Source organism: Rhodamnia argentea, chromosome 2 (genome assembly GCF_020921035.1).
Source record: "Rhodamnia argentea isolate NSW1041297 chromosome 2, ASM2092103v1, whole genome shotgun sequence".
In the NCBI taxonomy this organism is placed as follows: domain Eukaryota; kingdom Viridiplantae; phylum Streptophyta; class Magnoliopsida; order Myrtales; family Myrtaceae; genus Rhodamnia; species Rhodamnia argentea.
Window position 1 is genome coordinate 28,968,551 of NC_063151.1, and position 12,335 is coordinate 28,980,885.

The window sequence follows — 12,335 nt, forward strand, 5'->3', positions numbered from 1 at the left end:
AAAGCTCTAATGTTGCCTAATCAGAATGCCACTTACAACAATGGTAAAACAACTTCACACACACACCAAAAAGAAAAAATAAAATAAAACCCTTTGTTTGTTATTCTTTTATGAGTAAAATAGTTTCAGGATGATTGATGTAATTACTAGCCATCTTATGATTTTTGGCGTATTATGTGTAGTGGTGGTATCACAAGATGGGAGGAGAATCTGTCGAAATTCGCCGAGGGAACAATGAGAACTTACTTTGAGGATGTGAATAAGGTATTATGAAGTCTGCATCAATACTTCAAAAAATAAATGAGTGAACGAATCAATGATGGAGTGCAATATTTTGTATATTATCCTATGCTAATGAGTAGTTTTTTTGAGATATGCTTCGCTGAGTTACTATATGCCTCTGTCCTTTACTTGCAAAACCCTCATTCGACCCGACAGGTTCTTATATTGTTTATGCTCCTGTCGACCTTGGAATGACGACCTCGCTCTTAAACGGTGGAAACCCAGATTTGGAGGTGATTTTGCCTTCTGGTTTCGCAATTCTGCCTGAGAAGCCAACTGTGCCTGGAGGAGATAGCCGCAAAAGTCCCTTGACTATTGCGTTTCACATCATGGACGTGTCCAGAAGAGTGCGAGGTAATATACTCCCTCATGGGGTAGCTGATGAAGTCCACAAGATCACCTCAGGAACGATTGATGCAATCCAAGTCATCACTTGCGTTTTGACCCATGATATATACAAGAAGTATTTTGCATAGATACATTATAATAACATGAATATCATAGGGTGATTTCCTAACTTCACGTAGAGCTGGATGATCCATCTTTTTTTAAATTTTATCTTGACGGCAAATCTCATGACGAATAACTTTTATACTAAGAAGGACCGCACCGAAAAGGAAATGAAAGATATGCCGAGGAAACTAGGAGTGGGGACCGTATTTCTTGAAATATTTTGGTTGGCAATTCAGTCCGAAACCTAATTTTATAATCTGATGAGCATCTTCTAGGAAACTCTTTTGACTAGCTGTTAAAACTCTTATCTTTTTCCCCGTACAGTTTTATGACTTGTGCAAATCTGGCTTGCCTCGTTTATATCTAATGTATCTCTCTCTCTCTCTCTCTCTCTCTCTCTCTCTCTCTCTCTATGATAGAATGTCCTAGTACATGTAGCGTCTGTCGATTTGGTCTGCTAAGAGTGAGAGGATGGGCTCGTACTCGACTCCTATTAATGTGCAGCACATTCGTGATATGTGTTGATGATTAATGGCCTGACAACCTCGGTCATTCGCTGGACCATGTGATCAGCAAACTCGTTCTGGACTTCTTCGATGGTACGCCTTATCGATGTTAACATGACAGGCGTCATTTCCGGATTTCTCATTGGCTCCTCGACATTCTGTCAAGAGGTTTCGACGTCCTCTTGATGGGCCGTGGATGACTCCATTCGTTGTATTTCTTCCAGAGGTTCGTCTCCACCACCGTCTAAGTTATTACGACCTCGTGTACGTGGCATAGCACTTCTCTCGAACCGACACCAATGGTGCCACCGGGCGTGCCAAAAAAGATTGTTGCGCGTCGAAATCCTTCGACGGGGCTTTGTTGGTTATGGTTTCTAGGCCCAAAATGACTATGGCCCAAAAATGGTTACTCACGCGAGAATCTTTTATCGAACTTAATCCGTTCGTTTTCCGAAAAGGAGTTCGGGGTCGATTTTGGACAGAGAGTGTCAAATGCAGTAGATTTACGCAAAAGGCGCGTTACATGCATGCTTTCAACAATTTCGACGGCCCAATATGTGCAATAGTAACAGTATGTGACAAATTTTGACACGACCTTGGAATTAAATCGACAGGATCGGGAGATGATGTAGAACACAATGCTGGAATTTAATCAACAGCACTGGACGGGGGATTGTAGGACACAATACCGGAATTGAATCTGTGATCTTGGACAAGATGGGTGAAGGGTGCAATACCGGAATTGAATCGACGGTATCGAACCTAGTGAGTAGACGTCGGAATCTAATCGACGACACCTAACTCTGGATATGATACTCGCCGGAATTGAATCGACGACGGGAATCTAAAAACTATAGCTAGGCTAGGCTAAAGGCTAAGAGCTAGTTGAAAATGCAAGTGTTTTGGATTTGTTGTGTGTGTGTGTATCTTGCTACTGCGAGGTATTTATAGGCAGATTCTTTGGTAACCGCCGAGCGGTTTCTTCCTTTGGCCCCACGCTTTGCTCTTTTCCATAAGCCACGTGGATGACGGTCTCCCGGTCTTCGCGCCTTTTCTTTTTACCTCGTGGGGATTACCGCCAACCGCTTCGATCGTGGCCTCCCTCCGCGCGCTTTTCTTGCTCTAGAAGGAAGTGGCGCCAGAATTTACCCCGACACGTGGCACCTTTCTGATTGGCACGTACCTTACTTCGGTGTTCCTTCCCGTAGTTGATTATCACTTCCTCACGTGCTCGTCACGAGTCTTTCTTAGATTATTTTAAGTGTCAACAGAATGTTTAAGAGTCTTTGGCCTAAACTGGAAAGCCATAAATCAGAATTTTGATTACGCCAAGTTGACTCCATGGTCATATATGCGTTTTTTCGAGGGTTCGTCTTTTGTGCCTAGCATGTTTGTGCAGAGTTAGGATCTCGTCCAACTGATGGAGTTCTCTGGCAAATCATTGGAGAAACCTTCCATGAATGGCATCCTGATTAAGAGGTGCAATAAAAGCAAAAATCTCCGGATAAAATTTGTGAATTGAGGTATCTTAAAATTGTAAGAATTAAACAAGTTGTTGCACATAATTGGGGACTGAGAATCACCTAGAATGTTTAAGCGACCTAAATGTGATTGTGATCTCCGTTATAGTGCTTGATCTAAGGTGGAATCTTATTTAGCTCTTTCCCCGAAGCAGGTCACACCGGATTCCAAACAATGTAAATGCGGTGCCCGATGTATGTGCTCATTCTGTTTTATTATTATCCGATCGCATAGTTCCACAAGAAAGTCATTCAGAGAATAGTAAGAAATAAGCGATTAAGTAACATGATCATTCAAGTTCTGATCGAAATGATTCTCAGGGGAAGCTTGCCATCTCATCTGTAGCTTGACCCAAGTCTTCTCCATCTTGTCGAGCTTGTGAAGATTTCAGTTGACCACCAGGGAATCACGATGCGCATTGATAGCCATTAACTGGAAAAGCGAGATCTGATCTCCAGAAGACGTTGGGACGATTTTCTTGGATTTACGTTGACCCCGTCAAAACGTTTGGACTGATAAAGGTGAAGCAAGATCTGATCTATATGAACTCCAGTTATACGTACATACGACCACACACGAAACTCTAATACTGGACGAAAATATGCAATCTCAGAAGTATATCAGCTTCTTCATTAACACCTTCACTGTTGGCAACTTAGTAAAGTATCTTATGTTCCTCAAGCTTATTGAATGGTAACATCTTCGTGGCACAACTTTTAGTCGATCAGTACTCGATTGTCTCGATCAAGCAAATCAAGTGGACCCGCGTGAAGTGCTCTATTTGCACAACACCACACTTTTCTTTCCTTTCTTGTTTGGCTGCAACAAGCAACTTCTTAATCAAAAAGGCATGAGAACAAAACCATGGAATGACCCCGACAGAACATAGTAGCGGAAATGGTAAAGCACTGTCATTTCTGCATATAAAGAACAAGTACGCATCCGTGCTTGTTCGGTAACGTAGCAGGAATCCGAGCAGCTTACTTGATGTGGTGGAACTAACAAAAGAAAAGTGAAAAGGCATATTGAAATCGATAACGTTGATGGCATGCTACAACCTATGAAAAAACCCATGGGTCTGAGTCCAGTCGATTCATGTTTTTCAATGTCAAGGTTGGTAACAAGCTAATGTAATGTAAGAAATTACTGGTCACAATATTGGACAGTTTAGTATTGGTGGAACCATTAAGTGTTTCGTGAGGTTGTGCGCATTAGTCATCATTAAGAATATCACATAAGAGAGCCACCATAGCAGAATACTTCCATTTTTTGCATACCGAGCCATTTTATTGTTTCCAATGCTTTCTAATTATGCCATCTCCATTTCCATTTCCATGAGTTAACTTGATCGCTAACGACGCGACAAATAGATTATATCTTAATTTTGCATGGAACGATATGATAAATTTATTAATGAGCGTGCAGTTATACATCTGCGAAATTCATGTACTTTACAGATGAAAAAAAGAAAACGAATAGGAAATTGAAAACAATTGGATGAGGTCTTAAATTTGCATGGAACGGTACAATAAATTTACGTATGAGTATGCAATTACATGCAATTTCACACGTGCGAACTCACGTACTTTATAAATGAAGAGATTAATAAGATAGATAAATAAATCAATAAACAGATAATGATAAAACTAAAACTAAGACTATTCTAAAATAGACAATGCTTTGTTTAGTCGATTAAAAATTGCTAAACTTGCGTACTTTGTCCCATAAATACACAAGGCTTAGATAAACCATATGTATTTGGGATTTGAAAATTGTAATAGTAAATAGGGCAACTAATTGATTTTCACTCACATAAGTGAAAATCCCCCCATAGTTTAGCAATCAAATGTGTAATGTAGATCACAAAATGTCCTTCAATTGAACAAGCATCCTCATATGTAAGCATTGCATAAATTTATTTGTTCTCCTGTTTTTGAAGAAAGAAATCAGATAAGTCGAGTTTGATTTTCAAAGGAAGATCATTGCCTTAAGATTAATGGATACTAGCTAAGTAAGAGTGGACATCTAACTATCTATTGGCATATCTTATATCTACACTGTATTCGAAAGTCAACATTATAATCTAATTTCCACCATTTAAATAGACCAAAAAAATAGAAGATAAATTAATATCATTGACAATTCGATATATCTATAAGTCAGACATCAAATAATTAAAAAGAAATTGTTGGAAATTTCATGACCTTTCACAATAATTGTCGAGAAATTCATTATCAATCCAATATGTTTCTATCTGTAAATTGGAAAATGAGGGTACTTGCGTTTCAAACTACCGTATTGCTACTATTGAACCTTGGCTTTGTATCACGAAGTGTAGCTCCACCTTTCGTTCATTTCATTATGAAGAAATAGCATCACGTTATATTTTTTTACGAAAAAAAGGAATCATCAGAATTTTAAGTACCCAATAAATATAATTCATATACATAAATTTGCCCACTGCTCGAATTTCACCTTAATGAAGGTCATCAATACGTGAATCTCATATTCTCCCTCTTACCTTTGCAAGTCATTTGTTTTTCCTTATAACAAAACCCAAGAGGACGTGGTTTCGCCATTTTCAGCTTTCGAAAAAGTCCCAAGACGAAAAATTCAATTTTGTTTAAATAAATGTTAAAAAACAGAAAAGAAAGAGAAGAGAAAATCATGTGTTCTTTTAGATTGGATAAGGTTTAGGTAAGTCTACTTCGGGGCTTGAGACGCGTGACACAATGTTTACACAGGCGACAGCATCGCCCTTCCTAGATTTTAGCCAAAAAAAAAAATCAATTGAATTCGGCACTCATAGACCAAAATGGACCAATAAAAAATCAATTGAACGCCCTTTTTTTGGCGAGGTTTCGAGCACGACACACCATTCATGCTACTCTCTTCGCTTGTACTCTTCTTCTTCTATTCATTTCTACCCCTATATATATGTGGGTCTTCGTTGTCTCTAGGACTCATTCTCAGACACAACAATCACATCAAGACCTAGAGAGAGAGAGAGAGAGAGAGAGAGAGAGAGAGAGAGATCTGGTTTCTCCATTATCAGTGGTCTCAGGTGAACTTTCTTAGCTTGCATGAGTCTGGATCTTGTAGATATGAATGTCTCAAGAGGACTTTTTTCCTTCATTCTTTTTCCCGGATCGGTTTCAATCTTCTAAAGTTTTGTCAAAATCTGTTCTCCAAACAATCTAGCTGTGTTGATCATGTCATTTCACCCAAAAAAAAAAAAAGGATGGATTTTGTGATGCATTTTGACACATGAAAAATGTTGAGTTGACCTAGAAGGAAGAAGGTGTGATTTTTTTTTTTTATTGTTGGGGTTTTCTCATGAATTTTGGTACATGAAATATGTTGAGCTAACCTAGAAGAAAAAACAAAGGTGTGATCTTTTTTAATATCGGGATTTTCTCAAAAATTTTGACATATGACTCGGAAGGAAAAAGATGTGATCTTTTTATTTTCTGATGAATTTTGATACATGAAATATGTTGAACTTACCCATAACAAAAATGTGTGATCTTTTTTATATATGAGTCTTTGGGTTTTCTGATGAGTTTTGACACATGAAATATATTGAGCTAACTTAAAAGGAAAAATGTGTGATCTTTTTATTTTCTGATGGATTTTGATACACGAAATACGCTGAGCGGACGGGGAACAAAAAGGTGTGATCTTTTTTTGATATATGACTCTATGGGGTTTTCTGATGAATTTTGACACATGAAATGAGTCACTGGGGTTTTCGATGTATTTTGACACATGAAATATGTTGAGCTGACTCAGAAGGAAAAAAGTGTGATCCTTTTTAATATCTGAGTTTCTGGAGATTGCTAACGAATTTTGATACATGAAATATGTTGAGTAGACCCAGAAGAAAAAAAAGGTGCAATCTTTTTTTAATACTTGAGTCTTTAATAAGATTTGGTTATCTTGATCTTATCTTTTCTCTGTTTTGGTTAATCCTTTATTTTCTTCTGTAAAGCAAATTGATCTACAGGAAATGTGAGCTAAACCCAAAAAAATCTCATCTTTTTTTTCCTGTACAGATGAATAAAATGGGCGGTAGCGAAGTTAACAATGATGAGTCACTGAAGAGGGAGATGGACGTCCTCCCGCTCTTTCCTACGGCTGATCCCGAACATGATCATGCATGGGCCGATCCTCAGCTCAATCCAGTGGAGCAGTAGGGTTTTTCCATATTCTTTTTGATTTAAAAATTTTGAATTGTAGAATTGACTCCTCAGATTTGAAAAGATATATCTCATAGCATCTTGTTTTGTTTTTAGATCTGCAATTCTTATCTTGCCACTGTGTTTTCTGTTGAGAAAGTGCTCTGACTTGCATCTTCCTTCTTCTTCTTTTTCCTTTGCCCCCTTTTCACAGTTCTGCGCAATCAAATCCCATTCCCAATGAAGGGCTGAACCTAGGGTTACCCCTCGATGCTGGTGACAAGGTGATTACTTGTCTCATCTCAGCTTGCAAACGAAGTGCATAAAATAAACCCATTAATTGGTTTTCACACTTGTACGAAAGATGTTGATCAAATCCATTGGAAAGAGTAATTTAGACATTGGTGTGCAGATTGGTTTCATCATGATATTTTAGCCAAACCCTAAAATCCTAGTCTTCAATCGACTGTTCTATTCATGTTAAAATCCAAAGTTCTCTATTCACCTACTAATTCTCTCTCTATTTACCACAGACGATCGACTTTTTTCAAACCAATGCTCATGCTTACCAATCTGCTGAGTCTTTTGGAGCTCAGCATTCACCACAGGCAAGTGGTGTCTCTGATTGTGCATCAGGCTCAGATGTAGGAGGGGGAGTTGCTACGGGTACTGATCTATTAATGAAAGTCTCGATAACAACCGAGGCCACAAGGCGATCAATATTTGGTCGCGGTTTGGATGCGATGGAGGAGTTAATGACGATGGCACAGATCGGAGAACCATTATGGCAACTCAATGATGATGGCGTGACTGAACTATTACATGATTTTGAGTACAAACGTGTATTTCAGAGGGCATATCCAGCTCCACAGGATATGAGCCCTGAGGAAATGGCTGGTAACGAATGGGGGAGGCTGCCAAATAGGCCGAATCCCTCCAACACCATTGACTTTCTGAACTTATACCCCGAGCAAGTGCCGGGAGTTCCTACAATAGGAAGCCTTAAGACTGAAGCTTCGCGAGATGCCTCTGTCATCAATATGGATCGGTTTCATATTGTTGCAATGCTTATGGATGTGGTGGGACTGGTTTCCTTATTAACTAGTCAACATACATAGAATGTCTTGGTTTTAACACCCTAATGTTCTCGGATTTTTTTATCATTCTCAGAATCAATGGTCGGATAACTTCTCCAACATCGTGTCAAGGTCCACTCTTTTAGGAGTCTTGTATCCGGGCACACCAGAGACTTATGATGGGACTTTACAAGTGGTATGTATGACATCCTTGTATTTTAACCGTATTATGAGCGTATGTGGCTATAAAATTGTTTGTTCATAAAAAAAAGAAAAAAAAATTGTTTGTTCATCACACCCACCGGCTGGTGGCCTAGTTGGTAAGAACACTATGACCTGGTGGTCATATGTTCGAACCATGGTTTGAGCGCAAGCTCGCCAAGGCTAGGCAGTGTTCGCGCTAACACCAGTGTCTTACCCGGAGCGCCGTGGTGGTGGGGTCCTGCGGCCTCCTCGAGGACTAATCGTGCTTCATCGCTGATTTGAGCGCAAGCTCGCCGACCATGCGGAACCGCGGTCATCGAAAAAAAAAATTTGTTTGTTCATCACCACATACCGTTGATCATAGGAGTTGACGAAATGTAATTAGCCAACCTGATTTCCATACATTGTTCACATATCATATCGACCTATATACAAGTAAAGCTGCATTCATATTACATGAAAAGGTTCAAGAAAAACCAACATATATTGGCTGAGCCTTTCCATATCTCCCTCACCATTGTTGTGAAATAGTTGTCCTAGAATGTGAAGAATATATCCTAAGCTTCTCACCATTTCTTGAATGACAATTGATGTTTTACTTGACCTTGTTCAAACAGTAGCATTTAGATTATATAGGGAACAAAATTTGCATGAATACCTGTCCAGCGGGAACTATCAAATATTTCACATGGGAACACCACCTTATTTTACTTACTCTCAAAATAGAATAAAAGTGTGCTATGTGTGTAAGTCTATCATTGAAACTGCCAAAACCTTGATCAATGATTTAAGTGTCCTTTTCTAATCTTTGATTCCTAGGTGTAGTTTCAAAGCTAGTTAGACAATGCACCCATGTGTGCAAACTAGAACTTATATAGATTTAAATAGTCATTTCCAACACTAGCTGATTCTTTTTTCTTTAATCTATCTCCTAGATATCTGCAGAGTTTCATATCCCCACCGCGCTTGTTCCCGTGAGATCTGTTCACTTTGCTAGGTATTGCAAGCAACTTGACTGGGACCTGTGGGGAGTAGTCGATTATTCACTAGAGTGGATGTTCCCTTGTTCGTTCATCAATTACCAAAGGAGGCCATCAGGTTGTTTGATACAGGAATTACCAAATGGTTCCTCAAAGGTTTGGCTATTAAGTTTAATCAAAACTCAACACATGTTATGTCCATTTTAATTTACATAGTCATCTATATATGTCTACCTATAATACATACACATGCATAACAGGGAAAAAAAACATGCAATTAAACGGGGAATGACATGATTACAGTGATGTTCCCAACTGTTTTATATGTGCATGTAGGTCATTTGGGTTGAGAATGGAGGAGTGGACTATACCTCAATCCATAGCATGTACAGGCCAATTGTTTCCTCTGGATTTGCATTTGGTGCAAAGCGCTGGATTTCTGCCATCACCGGACAATCTGAATGGCTTAAAGCTCTATTGGTGCCCAATCAGTATGCCTCATACAACAATGGTAAAACAACCTCTCACACACCAAAAGGAAAATATAAACAAAACCCTTTTCTTGTTATTCTTTTATGAGTTATATAGTTTCATGATGGTTGATGTAATTACTAGCTAACACCATCTTTATGATTTTCGGCGTATTATGTGCAGTGGTGATATCAGAAATTGGAAGGGAGAATCTGTTGAAACTGGCTGAGAGAATGATGAGAACTTACTTGAAGGAAGTGAATGGCTGTGCATCGAATATGTGGTCTCCATTGTTAGAAGCAAGTGGAGCGAAAGATATGAGGGTGACCACGAGGACCAACTACGGCGAAGACATTGGGAAGCCCTATGGATCTTCCATTACTTTCACCGCCTCGGTTTGCCTCCCGTATCCAGTCAAAAAGGTGTTCAATTTCCTCTCTGACGGGACTCTCCGCTATAAGGTACTATGCAGTCTACATAAATACCTAAAAAAAAAATCATGAAAGAATGACTGATGGAGTGCAATATTTTATGTATTATCATATGCTAATGAGTTGTTTTATTGAGATACGCTTCACTGAGTTACTCTTTAGAGAACTGCCTGTGCCTTGAAATGAATAAGTTCAGGTGATCTTTGCTTTGAGTATTGCTGGTGGAAAGATTAATTTTCGCAGATGATGCTGACAAAGACGAAATATTTGTCTTTAAAACCATTTCTTAGTAGTCTTGTAGTGCTGATTTTGGTACTTTTCTTCTCCCCTTTTTAGTGGGATGCTCTTGCTTATGACCGTGTCATTCGGGAAGCAACATACATATCCACAGGAGCAAATCCAGCGTCTCGCGTGTCCATTATGCAAATGGAGGTAAGTCCAAAATCTCTTTTCATCCTCGCTTTATCAGATCCCATACTCGTTAGAGAAACCACGTTTAGTTTGATAGCTTTGCCTTTGTTTCTTCCCAGCCGGTTCTGAACTATTCCTCTGTCCTCCACTTGCAAAACGCTTACTCAGACCCGATGGGCTCTTATATCGTTTACGCTCCTGTCGAACTTGGAGCGATGGCCTCGCTCCTGAACGGCGGAAACCCGGATTCAGTGGGGATTTTGCCTTCGGGTTTTGCAATTCTGCCCGCAAAGCCAATTGTGCCTGGAGGAGATAGCCGCAAAAGTCTCCTGACTATTGCATTTCACATCTTGGACGTGACCAGAAGAGTGCCAGGTAATATGCTCCCTCGTGGGATAGCCGATGAAGTCTACAAGCTCGCCACAGGAACTGTTGGTGCAATCCATGCTGCTTTGGAGGCTCACATTGGAGCAGACGTCCATCGTGAAAGAAGAGTTTGGACAATGCGACCGAACATTTACACCAGTAAGTTTGTTTTTTCTCTAATCCCGCTTCGAGAGTCAGGTTCTTTTTCAAATGGTTTACTTTGTTTCTTTAGGTACTTACAGTATAAAACATGACTTAATATTACTCGTGCATGACTTACATATATTGACAAAGCATAATGTACGAGAAGTAGTTTTGCATAAACACATCTTAATAACTTTAACATCTTTTGGTGATTTCCTAACTCTATATAGAGCTGCATGATCCGCCTTTTTAAGATTTTATCTTAACCAAGTTTGTTGTTATTGCAGTTGTTCTGGGAGAGGAAAGGGCTAGGGAATTGGGTTGCGCGGATCCGTAAGATGCCGTTCAAATCTTTCTATTGTAGATAAAACTGCTATCGAGTAATCTGTTATAGAATATTGAAAGTGTGAATTGAACTCTTTTAATTTATTGATGTCGTCCGTCGTGTCTGTCTCGTGTCTGTCTGCGACACCCTCCCTTGTTGTGTGTTGTGAAACATCTCTTTATAAGGCATCGAGGAGCTGTATAAGCTGTGTGATTTGACCTGGGTTTTAAGTTAAATGCCGATGTTGTGATGCATAGTTTGGACAGGCGGTTTGCTTCTACTGCTTCTTATCTTTATGTCAAGATGATATGTTGTGTGTTTAGCAAGGAATATATTGCTTATACATGATCTAGCTCTTCTGACGTTGGATCTTCTTAGCTCAAGCTTGTGATCCAAATCTGGTGGCAGTCTCACGCCTGCCGGGTTGATTCACGCGCATGGCTCGGTTGCAGGTAGAAGATCATTGGAAAGGGCCTTTTCTTTTCACTGTTATTGACCTGTTTGCCAGCAAAGTCCAAGCTTGTTTCTCCATTCCCTTTCAGTTCATCGACGTTTAGAATAGTGAACATTATGGCTCGGAAAGCATGCATGAGGTCACTGTTTCGTAGACTATCTCGGTGCAGACCATCTTTGGACCGCTTACAAACATTGGATGGCCTGACCATGTATTGTCCCATAGAACATCCCGATTGCTTATGGGAGTATTTTCCCTCCCTGCCGGCGCAGGTCGATATGAATTTGATATCCTTCTCATCTCTCGCTGTTGAGAAGATTTAAGAAAACAATCCCTATACAACTAAGACAAAATACGAACTAGGGGCCGTGGTTAGCATAGCCACGCAGGTTTGTCATTTGCATCTTGACCTATCAATGATGTCGATAATATAAAGTTAGAAAATTATTCTTCTAAAAAGGACTTTCTTTTTCTCTTCATTAAAAGAGGGGGAAGGACAGAAGGACATTTCTTATGAATGCGATAGAGAGGCT

The 12,335-nt window shown here is 39.5% G+C and overlaps 1 protein-coding gene across 1 annotated transcript; it reads left to right on the forward strand.

Moving 5' to 3' along the window:
- The first annotated feature begins 6,817 nt into the window (after positions 1-6,817).
- LOC115735587 (homeobox-leucine zipper protein PROTODERMAL FACTOR 2-like) lies at positions 6,818-11,533 on the forward strand. The gene is made up of 10 exons (XM_030666902.2): positions 6,818-6,954; positions 7,155-7,224; positions 7,474-8,028; positions 8,111-8,212; positions 9,156-9,356; positions 9,537-9,711; positions 9,855-10,132; positions 10,439-10,534; positions 10,633-11,038; positions 11,311-11,533. Exons 1-10 carry the CDS (start codon positions 6,818-6,820, stop codon positions 11,358-11,360), a joined length of 2,070 nt encoding a protein of 689 aa, XP_030522762.1. The 3' UTR covers positions 11,361-11,533.
- The last annotated feature ends 802 nt before the right edge of the window (positions 11,534-12,335 follow it).

Coding starts and splice junctions, on each gene's coding strand:
- LOC115735587 (XM_030666902.2), top strand. CDS start 6,818: ATGAATAAAATGGGCGGTAGCGAAGTTAACAATGATGAGTCACTGAAG. Junction 6,955..7,154: donor CAGCTCAATCCAGTGGAGCA/GTAGGGTTTTTC, acceptor CCCTTTTCACAG/TTCTGCGCAATCAAATCCCA. Junction 7,225..7,473: donor CCCTCGATGCTGGTGACAAG/GTGATTACTTGT, acceptor TATTTACCACAG/ACGATCGACTTTTTTCAAAC.